The 18730-nt window shown below is 39.1% G+C and overlaps 1 protein-coding gene across 1 annotated transcript in view; it reads left to right on the forward strand.

The window, feature by feature from the left end:
* The window catches only part of VPS13A (vacuolar protein sorting 13 homolog A), a 290475-nt gene that overhangs the window by 89388 nt on the left and 182357 nt on the right, over positions 1-18730 (forward strand). The window contains exons 23-31 of the mRNA XM_089691099.1: positions 517-655; positions 1863-1947; positions 3776-3960; positions 5417-5573; positions 6179-6258; positions 6705-6764; positions 8953-9121; positions 9582-9698; positions 11716-11819. Coding sequence (XP_089547225.1) covers positions 517-655; positions 1863-1947; positions 3776-3960; positions 5417-5573; positions 6179-6258; positions 6705-6764; positions 8953-9121; positions 9582-9698; positions 11716-11819 — 1096 coding nt within the window. The remainder of the gene's footprint in view (positions 1-516; positions 656-1862; positions 1948-3775; positions 3961-5416; positions 5574-6178; positions 6259-6704; positions 6765-8952; positions 9122-9581; positions 9699-11715; positions 11820-18730) is intronic.

An 18730-nucleotide genomic window follows, 5' to 3' on the forward strand; every position in this document is an offset into this window, starting at 1 on the left:
ATTTTTGCTTTGTGGTGCTCAGATGCCATGTAGCTCTGCTTTAGGGTTCCTCTTTTATCAGGAAAATCCTCTTCTGTGTGCCCTCCTGATCCTAATTTCACTGTGTTACACTTGCCTCATTTTTGAGCTTGCCATGCTTATCCTCTGCTTTTCCTGCATCTAAAGGCAATTCCACAGTGGAAAAGGGTGTTTTTGCTGGCTAGGGCAACAATTGGTGAATGGGGTTTAGCTTGGACCTAAAATAAGAGAATTGGAGTACTTTGTAGCAAAGTTTAAACCAGGATGAGAGGGACAAGACAAGAGTTTTATCTGACTAACAAAGGTAATTGTAAGCACCTTGTACTGCTGCTATAAGGCAGGTTGACATATTTTCAGTAATGTTCAAATTATATCCAAGGCAAAGTGACAACAGGTCTTGGCAAACGTATGAAAAGTAAAATCTGTTTACATTATATTTGGTATAACATTATATATCTTGTAGTGCCTATTTTTTTCATTTTGATGTTTACTTTTCAGATTTAAGTTGTTTGGAGAATTGCCTTTGCTTTCTGTACGCATTGCTGACCAAAAGCTCAGAGGTATCCTGGAACTGATTGACAGCATTCCAAAACCAGAAAGACCTCCGGCAGCATCTGCCTCTCCTCAAAAACTTTCAGTTAGTATCTATTGTAGATGTTTGTATGTGTGTACAAGATTATTTGTACTTGTACTGTATTTTTTTTTTTTATAAAAAAAGATTAATAGTATAGTTCTCCTTTACCAAAAAACTGCCTGTGTAAATAAGGGACGTCTGTAAATAAAATACAAACTGTGTGACTTTTAAAAAAATTGCATAATGCCCTTGCTCTAGGTGTAGACCATTTACTTACCTATGAAGCCTGACTGGAAAACTCCCAGGATGTTGCTGTTCACTTCACCATCACAACAGTGAGCTCTTTCTCTGATTCAAACTCCTCAGTGGGCTTTCTCTTTCCTGATGCAGTAGCTCTGAGCTCAGGATTTGAGGGCTTACTACTGTGATGGTGAAGTGAATAGTGACAGCTGGACCTTTCTTAGCAGTGTCCTGGGGCTATTACAATCAGGCTTCATGAGGTACATAAATGGCCTACTCCTATAGCAAGGGCATTATTCAACTGTAGTCAAAGCTGCACAGTTTGTGTTTACCTATACATGCACTTTATCTGCATGGGCAGTTTTGGTAAAGGTGAACTAACCCTTTAAGCAGGGGGTGTGCTACATTTGTCCACCTGCTGAGTTTGAAAACGGATTGCAGCTGCTCCTGGCAATACAAAAGGCATAGTGCCTAGGAAGTCTGAATGTTTCTCTGCTTGTATACAGCATGTACAATTGTAGACAATCGTTATGTATGGTGTAAGCGTTTGTGGATATTTGGGAAGCTTAGTTGAGCTCTACATTTAGATTTCCTTTGTTTTCTCCAGCTTAGTTATGTTTAAGGGCTTCTTAACACTTTGATTTGTCCCATGAAAGCTTTAGTCTAAGATCATCTGTTTGCTTTAAATAGATAAGTTCATGCATCCAAAAGTAGGTATTTTTTTAAGCAATCTCAATTCAAGTTAAATTGTGAACAGAGCCATAGCAAACCATATATGCTGGGTGGGTTGTTGGGTTTGTTAGTAAGTCTGCAATTTGTTGTCCATAAGTAGTATATAAAGTAAGTTTTCATGCTATATTTTATCTTCTTGTGTTGACACTGAAAGTAAATGTGATTTGTTTTTTGAATGGATATCAGAAATGCTAGTTTAAAAGGAATGATTCCAGACAAATCCTAACACATATGCTCTTATGTAGAAAAGCAGAACAAATGTACATTTAGTTTTCTACATTTTTAAACTTTGATGCAGATGCAAAGATCCCCTCCTCTGAACACACCTCAGCTTGTAGCAAGACGTCCAATTCTAATGGATCTCCAATCAATTATTGAGTCTGGTAATGCTGTTTATTTGTTAACTATATCAACACACTAATGTGTTTTTTGTTTACTGTATGTTATTGGAAATATATGTTTATTGGAAACATTTATACAATCTCGTATACAGAATACTATGATGGCAACAACCATGTAAAAGTTAGCTATAACAATTTCCACAGTTTATGGCAGGACAGATAGCATTAGAGTAAATTCTAATGGGTACATCAAGAATCCGTATATATTTCAATATTGGGCTCAAGCGTCCACCTAGACAGCCGTCCATTTGAGATCTACAGGAGTAGGATTCAGAGGGTCAAGTCAAGTGTCAACATGGGCTTCCAGCCAATTAGGCGTGAGATGTCATTGAATATGGAGGGAACATTTGCTGAGGAGTAGGATAGTGGGTCGCATAAAGCCACCTTTCCTGATTTTAAAGTAAAGATAGAGGGAATCTAGAGAAGAGACAAAATAGAGACAGAATAAAAGAGAGGAATGAAAAGAAGAGGGTAGAGCATCCGACGGAAGGATCCAACCTGCCGTTTTTAGTTATCAATATTGCCGATCCGTTTTAGAAGGAAACAAACTAATATGTTTATTCTATAATGTGCTTTAAAGCCTAATTTCACCTTAAAGTAAAAAAATAATAAATGCACATATTTTTGCATGAAAAAAGGTGCATTTATTATTTTCTCCCATAGAAGCCTACAAAGCATTACACTCACGAGTGGATTGTGGGTGCAATGTCAGGCTCCTGCACACTCTCCTTCCAGCTTTTTGCCAGTTAGAAAGCTGGAGCAAGTGTGAATGGACTGCGAGCGTGCGCTGATCAGCGCACTTGTAGTCCATTGAGAACTACAAGCCATGTTCCGCAGTGGCAAGTGGGACTTGTAGCTTGTTCATTCATAGGTTGCTGAATGATGCAGCTGTGTGGGCTGAGCCCCGCACAGCCACAATAATTTCAAATGTGACAGTGGCTGCTAATATGCTAACATGCTAATTAAAAAACAAGTAATGCATATATAAGACCTTTAAAAGAAGTTGCTTTTACTAAATTCATTGAATTAGTGCTCCTTCCAGTTAGATATATTACTGCAGTCAAATTAGGAAAGGATGACTTCAAGTTGAGTTAATGTAGGTTGCAGTGCTTTGCACACAGCCATTGCAGCAGTACTGCCCTATTTAATAGATCTGCTAGACTGATAGTGTGAAAAACCTGGGAGAGTAAGATTTAAGATTTATATTGTAACATAGTACATTTCACTCTAACGTATAGTTTTAAATGTACTAGCAGATTTAGATACGCTAAAAAATGTAGGCCAAAATTCAGCTAATGCTTTAAAAGCAAATAGAGCAACAGTTTTGTTCCTTTTGAGATAAAGGTTTTACATAAATAAAAGTTGATCATTGTAATCACCCTTGTCTGTGATAAATGGTTTGTCTCAAACCTTTGCTACATTGGCAGGACAGCCTGTTCTGTTGAAAAACAACAGACTTACTGATGGGATCACCAAGTGTAAATTAAAGAAAACTAATGCAGCCACCACATCTAAGAATTGGTAATCTGCAATATACTTAATGTATGCGTTTGGGTTTTTTACCACCAGGGCTGGGACAAAGGGTGGGTGGGAGGTTTGGCTGCCCTGGGCGCAATAGTTTATTGTAGGGCTGTAACTCTGTTACAAGGCTGACAGAAGTAATGAATAGCAGTAGTGATTTTGACAAACGAGTGACTTCTGGGTGTAGGATCCAAAAATGAGTGAAGGGGTGCAGTTTGGCATCTAAGTTCCAATAATTATCATTTTGTTCTGTGATAAAGTGACATAGCTCTTTCCTATTTACTTTTAGATTTAGAGTCAGAATGTGATGAGTTTTATGATGCTCCCACCAGTCCAGTTGAAGACTTGCCTTTCTTTGAGGTCTCCAGTGGCTCACTGACCAGATCCAATAGCACGAGGAAGAAGAAGCAGTTAGTGAAGCAGGAAACACTGAAAAACATGACAGAATTTCAGATGAGATTTGAGATACCAGTTGTAAGTATTTTTTTCTGACTGTTAGTTATTTTTTGCCTTCACAACCAGTGGGCTTTCACTGTGTTTTATATTATTTTAAAAAATTTACAAGGCTTAGTGTAGAGCTCCATCTCTCTCTGAAATGGGCTGTGGCAGGGGCAATGCGGGATCATGGGACAGGTGAGTGGCTGTTTTTTAAAAGTCAGCAGCTACAGTTTTTGTAGCTGCTGACTTTTATTTTTTTACAGAGTGAGTGGAACTCCGCTGTAACACTGTGCCAAAAATCAGTGAGTCACAAAAGGCTTACCTGCTGACATCCTAAAGATGTGTGTGTGTGTGGGGATGCGGGGGAGTTGGGGGTGCAAAAGGAATGACATAGACTGCTGAGGAAGGACAGATTAGGGAGAGAGAAAAGAAAATCAGGAGAGGTGACAGGACTAACTCTGCTGCCAGGGAAACACAAAAAATTTTAAATTTACAAAATTATTGTCTTAACTCCCTGAATCTTGATGCCTGCAGCTCTGTGACCTTTTGCACTGTAATGCGGGCTATACTTGATTCATTTTCTTTCATTCCACCAGTGGGTTGAACAAATGAAAATTAATTGATTCCCCCATTAATACATTCAAGGTGGATTGTGGAATCCCTCTCACTGAATTATTGTATTCTGACAGTGGGGAGAGTTCCCTGCCATCAGAATACACTTTTCAGCATCACTGGCTATAGCTGGCGTCATTGAGTGACAATTTTCCAACAGGCTGGTTATACAGCAGTTGATTGAGAGATCAACTTCTGTAGAACCAGCCTGCCCATAAATGGATCAAAATTCAGCCAGTCTCTGCTCAACTGGCCAAATTTCAATCCATCTATGACCAGTTTAAAGTTTCTGCAGCCTTCCCCTTGAGCTGAGCCAATACATGCAATCAAGGCTGATTATTATTATTATTACAGGTACTTGTATAGCGCCATCAATTTATGCATTGCTTTACATATTGTAAATTCCCATTGGTCCCTGCCCTCAAATAGCCTACATTCTAAGGTTCCTAACTCACATTCATACATACACATACTAGGACCAATTTAGGCAGGAGCCAATTAACCTACCAGCATGTCTTTGGAGTGTGGAAGGAAATCTGAGTACCTGAAGGAAACCCACGAAGGCAGAGGGAGAATACGCGAACTCCATGCAGGTAGTGCTGTAGTTGGGATTCGAACCAACGACCCTTGTGTTGCTAGGCGAAAGTGTAGAAATGTACACACTGTAATTGCAAAAAGTGACATATGATTTTTGAGACTAAGGAGAGAGGGGGTGAGTTTTCAGTAATGAAGTGACTGCCCTGGGTTCAGCAAAATGGCAGCCTCCAGCAAGAAGAAACAGGGCAATGGTGGAGGCAATTTACAGCACACTAATTTTGATTGCATTATTAATAATGTGAAATGTATGTCATTGCACGTCCTGCATTTTATTCACCAACAGGTGGTACTGGCATTGTGTAGCCTGTCTGAAGATGCAGAGAAGACTGTTCTGCAGATGGAGATTATGGGTTTGGGCACAGAACTCAGTATTCGTACATTTGATATGTCAGCAAATGCATTTCTGAGGGAGATCTCTTTGACATGTCCTCAATACACAGGTATATTTTTGTTTGTAAAGCTGGGTTCCAAGCAAATGACTAAAGACACAGTTCATCTATGATTGGGTAAATTGTTTGTAAAACTGTGGCACAGTGCAGAACCAGGCAAGTGATGACCCCATTTCCTAATTTAGCTTTTCAGTTTCCCATGTCACCTCTTCACTTCCTGTCTGCCTACCATACTTACACTGGTGATTCATCTTCCAGCAAGCAGGCAAGTGACACAGAGGGGTTTATTTACTAAAGCTGGAGAGTGCAAAATCAGACTCACTTCTGCATAGAAACCAATCAGCTTCCAGGTTTCATTGCCAAAGCTTCATTGAACAAGCTGAGGTTAGAAGCTGATTGGTTTCTATGCAGAAGGGAGTCTGATTTTGGACTCTCCAGCTTTAGTAAATAAACCCCAGACTGTTTGAAGCTAAACCCAGGAATAGTGGAAGCTATCTTTCTGGCTGTACAGAATTTTAAATACTTTGTCAGTAAAGTAGTTTATATATGTATTTCAACTGTGTAATTGCGTGGAATTCCACTTTAATTTGACACATTCTGAGTTTAACAATTGAAAAATTACATTTACTTGTTTTTCTTTGTATTTTCTTTTAAAGATGATGAAGAAAAGCCAGTTCACCTTATCACAACACTGGATAATACCACTGATGATCTGTTAATAATGGAATACATAAAGGTTAAGACTTGTTTTAAAATAAGATAACTTAAAACATTAAGGGCCCATTCACATTTCTGCATTTCAGTGTTTTGTATCTCGGATTGTGTCATGCATTAATGTTCATTGTAGTAAGACTGCCAGCGTACAAAAATGGACCAAAAAATGGATATTCAAATTTTTTTCTGAAACCGTGCAGCACAACGCATGGCAACGAGTTACTGTGCATTGTGGTGTGCTTCATTGAATGTACATTGGAGCTGGGATGCCTTCATGTGTTAGAGTGCCTTTCAAAATGAATAACATGGCAATGCGCTAACTTGCATCAACATATGTTGCAGAATCATGTGCATTGTTCCATACATGACAACAATGCATTGGAGCACTAAAATGTGTTTTGGCCCTAATGGTGTAAAATTGGCTGTTTGGTCTTTCAGATGTTTTGTAAATGTTTTATCATTATGCAGGCAGACGTAAATGGACCAGAATTCAAGACTACATATAGCAGCATTGAACAATTGATTAAGGTATGTTCACTGTCTAGAAATAAAAAAGTTATATAAGGCATTGTATGGTAAACAAGATTACTGTAAAGTAACATTTTCGAACTTTAGTTCAAAAAATTATATTCCACTCCATATTACATAACCAGAAATTCAACAGAATTAAAGTGGTTCAAAATCCTTACATAAATCCAGTGACTGGTCTCAGGTGATACACAAAGATGAAACAAATCTTCCTTAGGTTTTACCAGTTTATCTGCAGTCTTCTCTTCATCTAGTTAAAGTGCAGAATTTATAAAGCTTGTCTGAGCTTTCAGAAAGCAGGGGGTGGAGAGCTGAAATTACACACTGCAGAGCTCAGTGAGGAGAGCTCTGACAGCTGATTGGAGGGAAGGGACACCCCCCCCCCCCTGCACACAGGAAAAGAGCTGAGGCTGTCAGTCATAGGCTGTGTGCTGGAGGTCCCTCTCCTATCACCTTTTTTCTATTGGTGTCTTGTCAGAATTGATTTATTCTAATAGCACAGCAATGAAGCAGCAGACAGAAATGACACTTAGGGGCACATTTACTAAAACTGGTGCACTCAGAATCTGGGGCAGTTGTGCTTTATAGCCAGTCGGCTTCTAACTTTACCTTGTTCAGTTAAGCTTTGACAATAAAACCTCAAAGCTGATTGGTTTCCATGCAGAGCTGCACCAGATTTTGCAAGCTTTATTTTTAGGCCCCATTCACACTTAAAGTAGCAAGAACCTGTGTTCCCACTCCTGATTTTGTGTGGACAATCTTCACGTGATTCCTCTTGTCTCACATAGAAGTGATTGAAATGAATGGGCTTCCCTATGCACATTTGTCGCCCAAAGGAAGCTCTTGCTCTTTTTTGAGCGACAAGCTTCATGCAATTTTTAAAGGTGCAATTTGCCATGTGATTCTGTCACTCGACAATTGCGGCAAAATCCCACCGCAGTTGGGCTGCCATTTAAAATGAATGAATGCATTGAGACAAGTACACATTATAGAGGGATATGCTTTGTTCATATTTCATGTCTCAGGTTTACAACCACTTTAAAGCAAAATATGATATATTCAGTCCATACACACTTTGGTTCCACGCTAAAGTGCTACATACCATTTATTCAAACACAGACACTTTTGAAATAACAGAAAGCATTACAGAACTACCAAGACAAATATTGCAGATACAATTGTGGCAGTATTTAAACGCAGTACATGGGTAATTTTCAGAACACAGATTTAGAACTGAATATTTGTCAGTCTTTCTAAAATGATACTATATATCAGGGGTCTCCAAACTGCGGACTGAGGGCCAGATGTGGCCCTTAGCTTGCCTTTATCCAGCCCTTGGGGAACTATTCCTTCCACTGATATGAGTTATTATTTCTTCCAATGACACCAAAGGCAGGACACTATTCCTCCCTCTGACCCCATCAATGGGGTACTATTTCTCCCACTGACACCACAGAAGGTGTACTAATTCTCCCACAGACACCGATCAATTAATTTTTTTTTTTACTCCCACTGACCACCAAGCCTATGGCATTGTTTGCTCCCACCGATGCCAGGGCATTTTCTACTTCCTCTGGACACAGTCCGGCCCCCCAATATTTAAAGGGCAGTAAACTAGCCCTTTGTTTAAAAAGTTTGGAGACCCCTGCTATATATACTAGTTTTGGATTTTAAAATCACTCTAGATTGCAAGTATGCATCCTTTATCTGTTTATTAGTTTAGTGTATGTCTTTGAAACTACAACTAGATTGTTACTGATAAAGTGACAGATTTATGATACTTTCTACATGTATCTGACCTTGCAACTTCTTACACCACAGCAAAAGGCTACCTTTGTTGTTATATTACAGATACAGTGCATGAAAAGTCTTGGTATGTCATTCACTTTTTAGAGGCTGGCAGGCCTACTTCCTTCGTCTAGTAATGTCAGTTCATAAATCTGCATAAAAGTGACATGGGTAACCAGATGTATGAATAAAAAAAAAACAATTCCTCACAATGAAGATGTTTTGTATAGACTGGATTACTGTAGTTTCCTAATTTAATATTGATCAGGTCTTTCTCTTTTCTGTGAATTATTTGTATATCTGACTAAATGCAGACCTATAACTGTACAAAAAAAGTTAAATGATAAAATACTGTGAAAAAGCACTTTATAGAACACACATCTGTTTTAATTTCATATAGGTGAACTTTTCATCCTTGGATGTTCATCTCCACACTGAAGCTCTGCTGAGTACAATGAGCTTCCTCACAAACCTGTTGCCACAATCTGAACAATCTGAAAACAAAGAAGTAGAACAACTGGCTCAAGATACAGAGGAAGAAAAAAAGGAGGATCAGAAAAAGAAAATTTGTAAGATATCTACATAAAACATAGAAAGTGGCTTGATCCATCTGCACTTGTGTTCCTCTCACAGCAGATCACACCATAAGCGTAAATGTTTATGAAGAGGAATAGGGGTTTACACGTGGTGTGTATACAGGGATGTACAGTAGTGATTGTGATGTGTTCTCTGACCTGTAAAATGGCTGTTTCATCTGAAAGCAGTCAACTGGTAGTCAACACCCTTATTCAGTACACACAAGAATGATGCCAGTTCGGTATGAAAATGTCTGGATGTGGTAACTGGGATCTTGTCTCTATAAACACCTATGAACATCTCGATTAACACCTTTTAGTGAGGCAGTCTTTAAGAAAGATGTGCATATTTACAGTATAAAGCCTTGGTGAATTTTAGGTCTTGAAAGACACCAGGCTTATATTGCTGTATATATTGTATATATTATTTAATTTATGCTTTATCTTTTTCCAGCATTGAAGAAGTCAAAATATGATGAGGTTATTAACCTTTATGTATATGCTGAGTTGTCCTGCCTTCGGGTTTTTATTCGTGAGCAGAAGTGTAAAATTTCAGAAATAAGCATTGAAGGTAAAATTTCACATTTGGTGTAGTAAACTTTCATTCATTAAGTGTGGTTTCTCAGCTTTCATTTAAAACAGTTGTGAAACTGAATATGCAAATATTTGAAAGGGGTAGTAGACTTCGTATACTCACCCAAATTATACATACAATTGCCGGTGTGTTCATTATTATGATCCAAAAAAATGCAGATTTGTCAAAAGTAAAAAATTTCAAATTTATGAAATTAGAATCTTGCGGTCCAGATTACGGTACAATAGTTAGAACTTCCTTAGGGAATGTGCAGGAGAAACCCATCTTATTTAAACTTCAGACTTCTAGATTTTGGTGTTGTTTCTGCTGCCAGCATGGGTGGTGCCATTATGCCAAGATCAATTAGGCCCTCAGAAATAAAATTGTGGATACCTATGAGCCTTGCAGGGTATGTAAAAAGATGGCTAAATGATTTGAAGTCAATTATTCCAATGTAAGGAAAATAAGCTACAAGTGGCATATGTTTCAAACAGCTGCTAACTTATACAAGGACTGACCAGCCCAGCAAATTCAGCTAAAGAGCTGACAATTTGATGCTAAAGGAAGTCTCTAAAAACCTGTGGGGTGTTCAGGTAATTCTTGCAACAGTTAGGGTCAAATTGCGTGTATCTACTTCAAAAAGAGATTGCACCACTTCAACCAGAGGTGTGTTAAAAAAAAAAGCCTTTGCTGTCCCCAAAGAACATTGGAGCAAGAATATAGTTTGCTGTTGAACATATAGGCAAAGACCAGGCCTTCTGGAACAATGTACTGAAAAGATTTAATCAAAGATAGTTGTTTTATCATCGCAACAGTAGACATGTTTGCCGCAAACAGAAGACAGTATTTGAAGAGTAGAACCTCATAACAATTATAAAGCATGGTGGTGGAAATTTGATGATTTAGTATTGCTTTGCTGCTTCAGGATTTGGGCAGCTTGCAGTCATCTAGTCAACTATACATTCTTCATCGTATGAAAGTGTGCTTGATGAGAATGTGAGAAAAACTGTTCAAAAGTTAGTTGAACCATAGTGAGTCTTTCAACATAATTATCTGAAGCACACTAGCAAATCTACCAAGCAATGGCTCAAAAAGAAAAACTTAGAGGGTGTTGGACTGCCCTAGTCAAAGCTCTGATTTGATTTCTTTTGAAATTTTGTGCGTGACATGAGCAGTTCATTCAAAAAACTTGTAGCTGAAGGGATTTTGCATGTTGGTGTCAGAGACTGGTGGGCACAAAATGCTTACCAGAAGAAATTTCTGCTAAAGTAGGCAATATCAGTTTTTGATGCATAGGATACACTTGACACACTATTGATAATATTGTCCTATTTAGGTACATTGCATTTATCTGTAAGCACTGTTTGAATAAAGCTCTAATGTTTGCATGTTCAAATTTGAAAAAGTCAATAAAGGATAAGTTCTCCTGTGTAAAAAAAAAAAAAAAAAAAATAATAATAAATGCACATCTTTTTGCAGGTAAAAAAAAATGTGCATTTATTATTATTATTATTATTATTATTATTATTTTTTTTTTTTACGTTTTATTTTACATTTTTTACTATGAGCCTGCAAACCAATTGCGCCCATGATCAGCAGATCACGGGTGCTATGCAGGGCTTGTGTAAGCTGTCTGCTCATACCTCGTATGAGCAGGCAGTTACACACTGACAAGAAGACACAAGGAACTACCTAGAGTGCTCAACAGGTAGTTCAAGCCGACAGCCGTAAAGGCTGTCTATAATTGTAGTTTTCACATTAATAAAACTCTGACAGCTGCATCTGTAACATGTTACAACCTGAATATGGGTGTAACATGTTATGAAAGGTGAACTTATCCTTTAGGAGGTGGACTTAATTTTTATATGACTGTCTTGTATTGTTAAGTACCAATGTAATATTTGTATTAGTGTAGTGATCCATTCTTACTGTCTGCCATAACTAATTATTTAACTTTGTTCTGCAAAATCATTTTCAAGTAGATTGTAGTTAAAACTGTCTCTTTCTAATTTAGGACTTGATGCTAAAGTGACAATGAAGAAGAAATCCACAGAAATTCTGGCAAAATTAAAAAACATTGCAATCCTAGATTCTGACAGTGGTGCCCTATATAAAAAGGTGCATTTCTTTATATTTTTTTTTTTTGCTGTGTTCTTACTGAAAGCAAAAAAATAATGGACAGACTGAGTGGGATAGGCCGAACACCCCCCTGTTTGGTTCATGATCAAACATTTGAACCTAATGAAAGTTCGACTGAGAACATCAAACTTAATACAAGTCTATGGAACTCAAACTTGTAAATTGAAAAGTACCCATTTTGAAGGCTTATCTGCACGTTATTGGCCATAAAAGGGGTATGGGGACTCAGGGAAAAAATGCGTGGGGTTTTAGGCCTTTAGGCCTAGTAGGACTTTTAAGGGGAACCCCACCACAAAAAAATCGGGGGGATAAAGCGTGGGATCCCCCCTAAATTCCTACCAGACCCTTGATCCGAGCACAGGCCTGACAGGACAGGAAAGGGGAGGGGGGTGTCAGCGAGGGCGCCCCCCCCCCCTACTCCTTAACCATACCAGGCCACATGCTCTCAAAGCACCTTGTCCCCATGTTGATGGGGACAAGGACCTCTTCCCCACAACCCTGAACTGTAGTTGTGGGGGTCTGCAGGGGGTGACTTATCAGAATCTGGAAGCCCCCTTTAACAAGGGGGCCCCCAGATACCACCCCTCCTTGGGAATGAGTATGGGGTACATAGTACCATTCACCAGAAAAGTGTAAACTGTGATTAAAAACATGACAGTTTTTGACAAATCCTTTAATAAAAAAAAAACAAAAAATTGTTCCATAGTTGTAATCCATTGTCAATCACGGCGTCCACTGTTGTCACGATGACACCTAAACACCGAAATAAAAAACAACCTGACGCCTGCCGACCCGAGCACTCGTCGCTACCTGACATTTACCGACCAGATGTAAACAATTGGGTGGAGCTAGCGGTGACATCACTGCTAGCTCCACCCAATTGTGCTGTGATTGCAAAGGCACTGCACCTGACCTGTGGTCAGGTGTATAGCTTTGGTCAATCACAGCCCACTGAACACCCTTACTGTTCATGTGTTCGCCAAATGACTCGGACATCAAGCTCATCCAAGAATAGGAATATCAGCATTTTTTTTTTTGTATTGGACCATTGTCTTAAAGTCTTACTAAACCCAGGACCCTGCATTCATTATATCTGGTCTCCCACAGTACACAGAAAATGGAAATGCAATTATTTTAGTGAATATAAACTGCTAACCACCTTTTCTCCCCTATGAGGCTGCAGGACCCCTGACCCTGTGTCTGGACAGTGCTGATTGGCCCTGTGCTGATCACGTGCACTCTCCCAAGAAAAAAGAAAAAATCTCTAGCAATACACACCAAACTGAGCATGTGCAGCTTGTCCCCAAACCTCTGTTCTATCAGGAGATATATAGGGGGCTGTTGAAGAAGGGGAGGATCAGAGAGACAGGATAAAGCATCCTTTTTACTTAATGTGGAGGATTAACCACTCAGGTTCCACATTGATTATAACAAGCATGCTTTTTTTTTGTATCCAATTATTTTTTATTAAACATTTCTTTCATTAAAAGATTATACAATACAACAAACATTACAGATCTACATTTTCTTAACCCAACCCTTTCGCACCTACTCCCACCCTCGCAGACATCAATGCATAACATACAGTATATTGTTATACCTCTTCATTAATTATCTCTACAGCTTAACTTCAAACTAGGGGATACATTCCGTGATCTCCATATCTCTTCATACTTTCCTACACAACCCTTCCTTTCATATATTGATTTTTCCCTAATTATTGTTCTATTTACCAATTTTAACCAGTCTTCACAGCTAGGGGGTACTGAGGATATCCACCTCTGGGCAATCTGTTTTCTGGCCAAATATAGACATTTCTGCACTGCCAGTTGCACAGAATATGACATTCTATAGTTTCCCATAATCCCCAGTATACACAACTTGGGCTCCATCTCTAACGTTGAACCAACCACCCGTCCTGTTATCTCAATCACCTTTTCCCCATATCTATATAATTTGGGACACCTCCAGATCATATGGAAAAAATTTCCCACCTGATCCCCACACCTGGGACAACATGCATCTGGACGCCTCCCAAACAAAAACAATTTCCTTGGTGTATGGTATGTTCTATGAATAATGAAAATCTGTGTCAACTTTTGTGCGAAGGATAATGATACTAAATCCACCGATTTTGAAACGTGCTTCCATTGCTCATCCATTAATTTACACACGTCTTCTTCCCATTTAACCCTACATTATCCAAGACCATTAATTGTACATTTGTATACAGCTTTCATATTAACCGTTTGGTAGATGGAGCATTTATTAAGGACTCTAACAGAGGGGCATCGCTCCACTCTATTTCTTTCACCTTAAACTGAGCTGTCAAAGCATGCCTCAACTATAGATATTGATAGAAACATTTATTCGAGAGCCAAAATTCCTCTCTCAATTCCTCAAAAGTTTTCATTCCCCTAGGTGTGTATAACTGTGCTAAATACACAATTCCCTTCTGTTTCCAATCGTTGAAGTTCTCTAGTTTTTGCAAGCTCCGGTAGGTTTTTGTTTTCTCATATCTGCGTGTATTCAATAAACCCCATGTACCCAAATAGCGCTCCTATTATTTGCCATAATTTCAGCATCAGTTTAATTGTTCGGGATTTTCTTATTTTCTTTAAGGATTCCGCCTCCAACGCCTCCACTACAGTAAGGTGGGGTGTTCAAAGTAACAATATATGTATACTATGATCCTTGTTTCCCCCACTTAGTCCACAGCCTCCCAAGTGCTGTAATTGCGCTTCCAAAAAATAACTCCAAGGATGCGGCACCGTTAATCCTCCCTAAATTCCCTAAATAGAGTATATATCTTCCTAAACCACTTTCCTGTAAATTATACAGGTGAATTATGCAAAATATGTAAAAGTTGGGATAACCATACCATTGTAATCAAACCACATTGTCCCACCATTGAGACAGGAAATTGGCACCATGCCTTACACTTCTCTTTAAATTTTGCTAACAAAGGCACTATGTTATTCAAAATATGTGTTTTAGAATTTGCTGTTACTTTTATTCCTAAGTACCTAAAGGTTTATACTACTTGTAGGTGCCTAGCACCCTCGGGTAGTATCTCTATCCTTGCATCCAAGGTAAGCAAATTGGATTTTTCCTATATGGATAATCCAGAGAAGGAGCCAAAAGACTTTATAATATCCATTACTACAGTTAGTGAATGCCTTGTATCCCCCAGAAACAAGAGTATATAATTCGTGTATAGGGAGATTTTTTCCTCAACCTTACCCGTACAGAAACCTCCTTCGCAGCTCTGATGGAAATCTCCAGAGGTTCTATAGCCAGCGCAATGCTTTAGCAGCATCTAGGGAGAGAATAGCTCTTGAACCCTCCTTCTCTGTTGGAATTTTCAGATTTAAGAATACTCCTAATATTCAATTCTGTGGATCTCCCTGGGATAAACCTAGATTGATCCGGATGAACCAATGTATGTAATACTTTTTCTAATCTAGTGGCTAACACTTTTGCCAACAACTAACATCTGCATGCTACAAGGATATTGGTCTATATGATGAGGGCAATAGGGGATCTATTTCCTCTTTATGTAGCATTATAATTGTGGCTTCTGTCATAGACATTGGCAATACTCCCCTCTCAAATGCTCCATTTAACACCTGTAGGAGTTCTGGAAGTAAAACATCCCCATAGTGTTTATATATTTTTGTTGGTAACCCATCTGGGCCTGGAGTTTTATGATTGGCGGATGTTAAAACTGTGTTTTGCAATTCCTCTATGGTAATGGGGGCTTCCAACATATCTCTATCCCCATTTGACAGAGTTGGGATCTGCAAACCTTGAATACAATTTTTCCTCTCCCTGTTCCCCTCCTCTATTTTAGAGTTATACATATCTGAGAGATCATTTTTAAAGACATCTATAATCTCATTTGGGCACATAGTAACCCTCCTGGTCCCGGTCTCAATTGAGGTCACCGTATTTACCTTGCCCCCCTTGAGTCCTTACTAGGGGGGCCAACATGCACCCTGTATTTTCATTTTCTTCATACCATTTTTCTTCCATCTCTCCAAATTATCATTAAATGGGTCTTCTGTATAAATTCTCTCAGCTTCTACCACCCCTTTCATAATTGATAATTCCCAATCCCTATTTTTTTTTTTTATTTTAGAGATCTATTGAATTATAACCCCCTACGATATGCCTTAAGTGCATCCCACACGACATTTTGGGAAGCTGAAGCCCTATTGTCTTTTAAAAAAATCACCCAGGGTTTTATTCATATGCTCCTCAGCTGTTATTAATTGTAACCAATAGGGGTTTACCTTCCATTCCCTTAGTTGTTAACAATCTGACCTTATTGTCAAAATGAACGGAGAATGATCTGATAGACCTCTAGCCTCATACCTTATATCAGTTATTAAGGGCATGATACTGTCACTCCCCAGTGCAAAATCTATCCTGGAGAGCGAAAAATAGGTGCTTGAACAGCATGAAAACGTTTAATCCTTTGGATGACTTTTTCGCCAAACCCTGACTCCATTATCACCCTATGTAATAGAGTGTAATTACTCTGTCCTGTTCTCCTTCCCAGAGGGAATTTGTCCATCTGTACATCTATTACCATATTAAAATCCCTTACCACCAAGATTGGTATATTTGGCTTAACCACTAGAAATTCTAATATTTGTTTAATTATATCCATTTTAAATGAAGGGGGGACATACACATTCGTCAGTATACATAATATACCTGCTAATACACAATACACAAATACATAGCATCCACCCTTATCTATGTATTAAAATACTCCTACCTCTTGAATAAGAGGTATACGCTGAATGGTATTGATGAGAGAACCCCTTATGTTTTAATCTTGCTACCCTTTCCTTGACCAGGCGCGTTTCCTGTAAACAAAGGACAGAGATACCAAGAGTGGAAGCAGTCTTAAACATAGCTATTTTATTTTGTTGGATCTCCCAGCCCCCTCACATTCCAAGAACAGATCGTCACTACTGTACCCGTAGAAAAAAAAAAAGTCAAAGAAAAAAATATACTGTTATAATTTACCACCTTTCTACTCATTACTGTGCTTACCAATTCCAATATAGGTGAACCACTTACTTTTCCAAAATATTCTTTTGTGAGACCATATTTAGAATCCAACGTTTTCTCCTCCAACCTATTTTCTTCTCTTTCATTTTTACTGTGTTTTTGCTTACCTCTAACCACCCTCACCCACCAACACCTCCAGGTTCATTGGAAGTGACTTTTAATTTCTACCTGTGTAAATAAAAATATTTTTTTATCTCTGCAAACCATGTGTCCATACCACACTACTTATGACTCTCTAACAATTACACTTCGCTTCACTCTGTTGCTCCTAAAAAAAGAAAAAAACAAACCCCTGTGTCTGTCCAATCATATTCATGTACTCTTATTTTATTCTACCAGTGGCTATCTAGCTCTTTACTGGGCCTTTAAAGACTGCTCATCACTTTCTAACCAAGAGGCAGCCACGGTTGTTGTCTAAAAAAAAGTGAGCTACCCCTTTTGCCATAACTCTGTCGTGCAGGGTACAGCATAGCATATTGAACATTTAACTGCCGCAGGCACCTCTTGATATCAACAAATTTAATTGAGATTTTTACACCATTCTACATTATATCCTTCATCTCTCTTGCTTTCCTCAATATTATTTCTCTGTCCTTAAAACAAAAAAGGCTTATGAGCACTGATCTTGGAGTCTCGCCTACTGATAAGGCTCTCGAGGGAACCCTATGCACTCTTTCAATTGCTAACCAGGGGTAGAGTCCATCTTTTCCAAAAATATCCTTTATCCATTTTTCCAGAAATTCTCTCATGTTGTTCCCTTCACTGCGTTCTGGCAAACCAACTATCCGGACGTTGTTTCTCTGCCAACGGTTCTCCAGGTCCTCCAATTTGTCACTTTGCCTGTCTACTTAACCCTTCAATAATTCCATCTGTTGTTTCATGGGTATTAACACATCCTCCACCTTACTTACTCTGCTCTCTAACTTCGTAGTGCGCTCCCCAACTTTTTGCAGGTCATGTTTTAAACAACAACATCTTCTCTTTAATACATTTCAGCTGGTCAGTCATTTTAGACAAAGTAGCTTTACACCCATTCACTGCCTCTAATACATATCTTAATGATGGTTCCTCCATCACTGAGACTTGCAATATAGACTGATCCGGTATTCCTATTGTAGTTGGAGTGCAGGGCACTGATGCCAGTTTAGGGGAGCCACCAGAAAAATTAGGGCCTCTAGATGATGTTAATGGCGAACATGACAGTCTAGGTTGTTGCAAATTTCCAGATTTATGCACAAATCGTTCTAATTTCACTGCCACTTCTTTACTTTTATCTTTTACTGTGCGTTTTGCTTATGTACCGCCGGCCTCCTGAACCACCGACACTTCTCCGTTTTTTCCTTGTCATTTTCTCCTGCTTATGCACAGTTTAAGACAGTATACTGCTTCTCTTTTAACACTGCACAGTTCACCCTTCCAAACAAATCAACATCACCTCTCCACTGATCTTCAGTCTATCCACTGGTCTATCTCCTCTCCACTCCCTCCACCTCTGCCGGCCCACTGCTGTCTTACCTTTTGCCAGATGAAGTGACAGGAGCCCAGGAAAGCCGAAGAAAGTCCATCCACGGGATCCACAGAGCTGGTCTGGGGCCGACCTTACTATTAGTCCTTCTCCCACCATGCACCATGTCAGTCGCGGGTCTCCGGACAGCAGGAGGGGTCCGCACGAGGGGGACCGCTAAGACCACCTGGGACCCCAATGAATCACGTTCTCTCCAGCTCTGCAATATCCTGAAGCTCCCATCCGGCCGCTGACTTCTACAGCCCCACAGCTTCTGGGTATTGATCTCCAGTTGTTTCCA

This window comes from Staurois parvus, unplaced genomic scaffold, assembly GCF_062004578.1.
Source record: "Staurois parvus isolate SC_StPar_1 unplaced genomic scaffold, SC_StPar_1.0 ptg000549l, whole genome shotgun sequence".
In the NCBI taxonomy this organism is placed as follows: Eukaryota; Metazoa; Chordata; class Amphibia; order Anura; family Ranidae; genus Staurois; species Staurois parvus.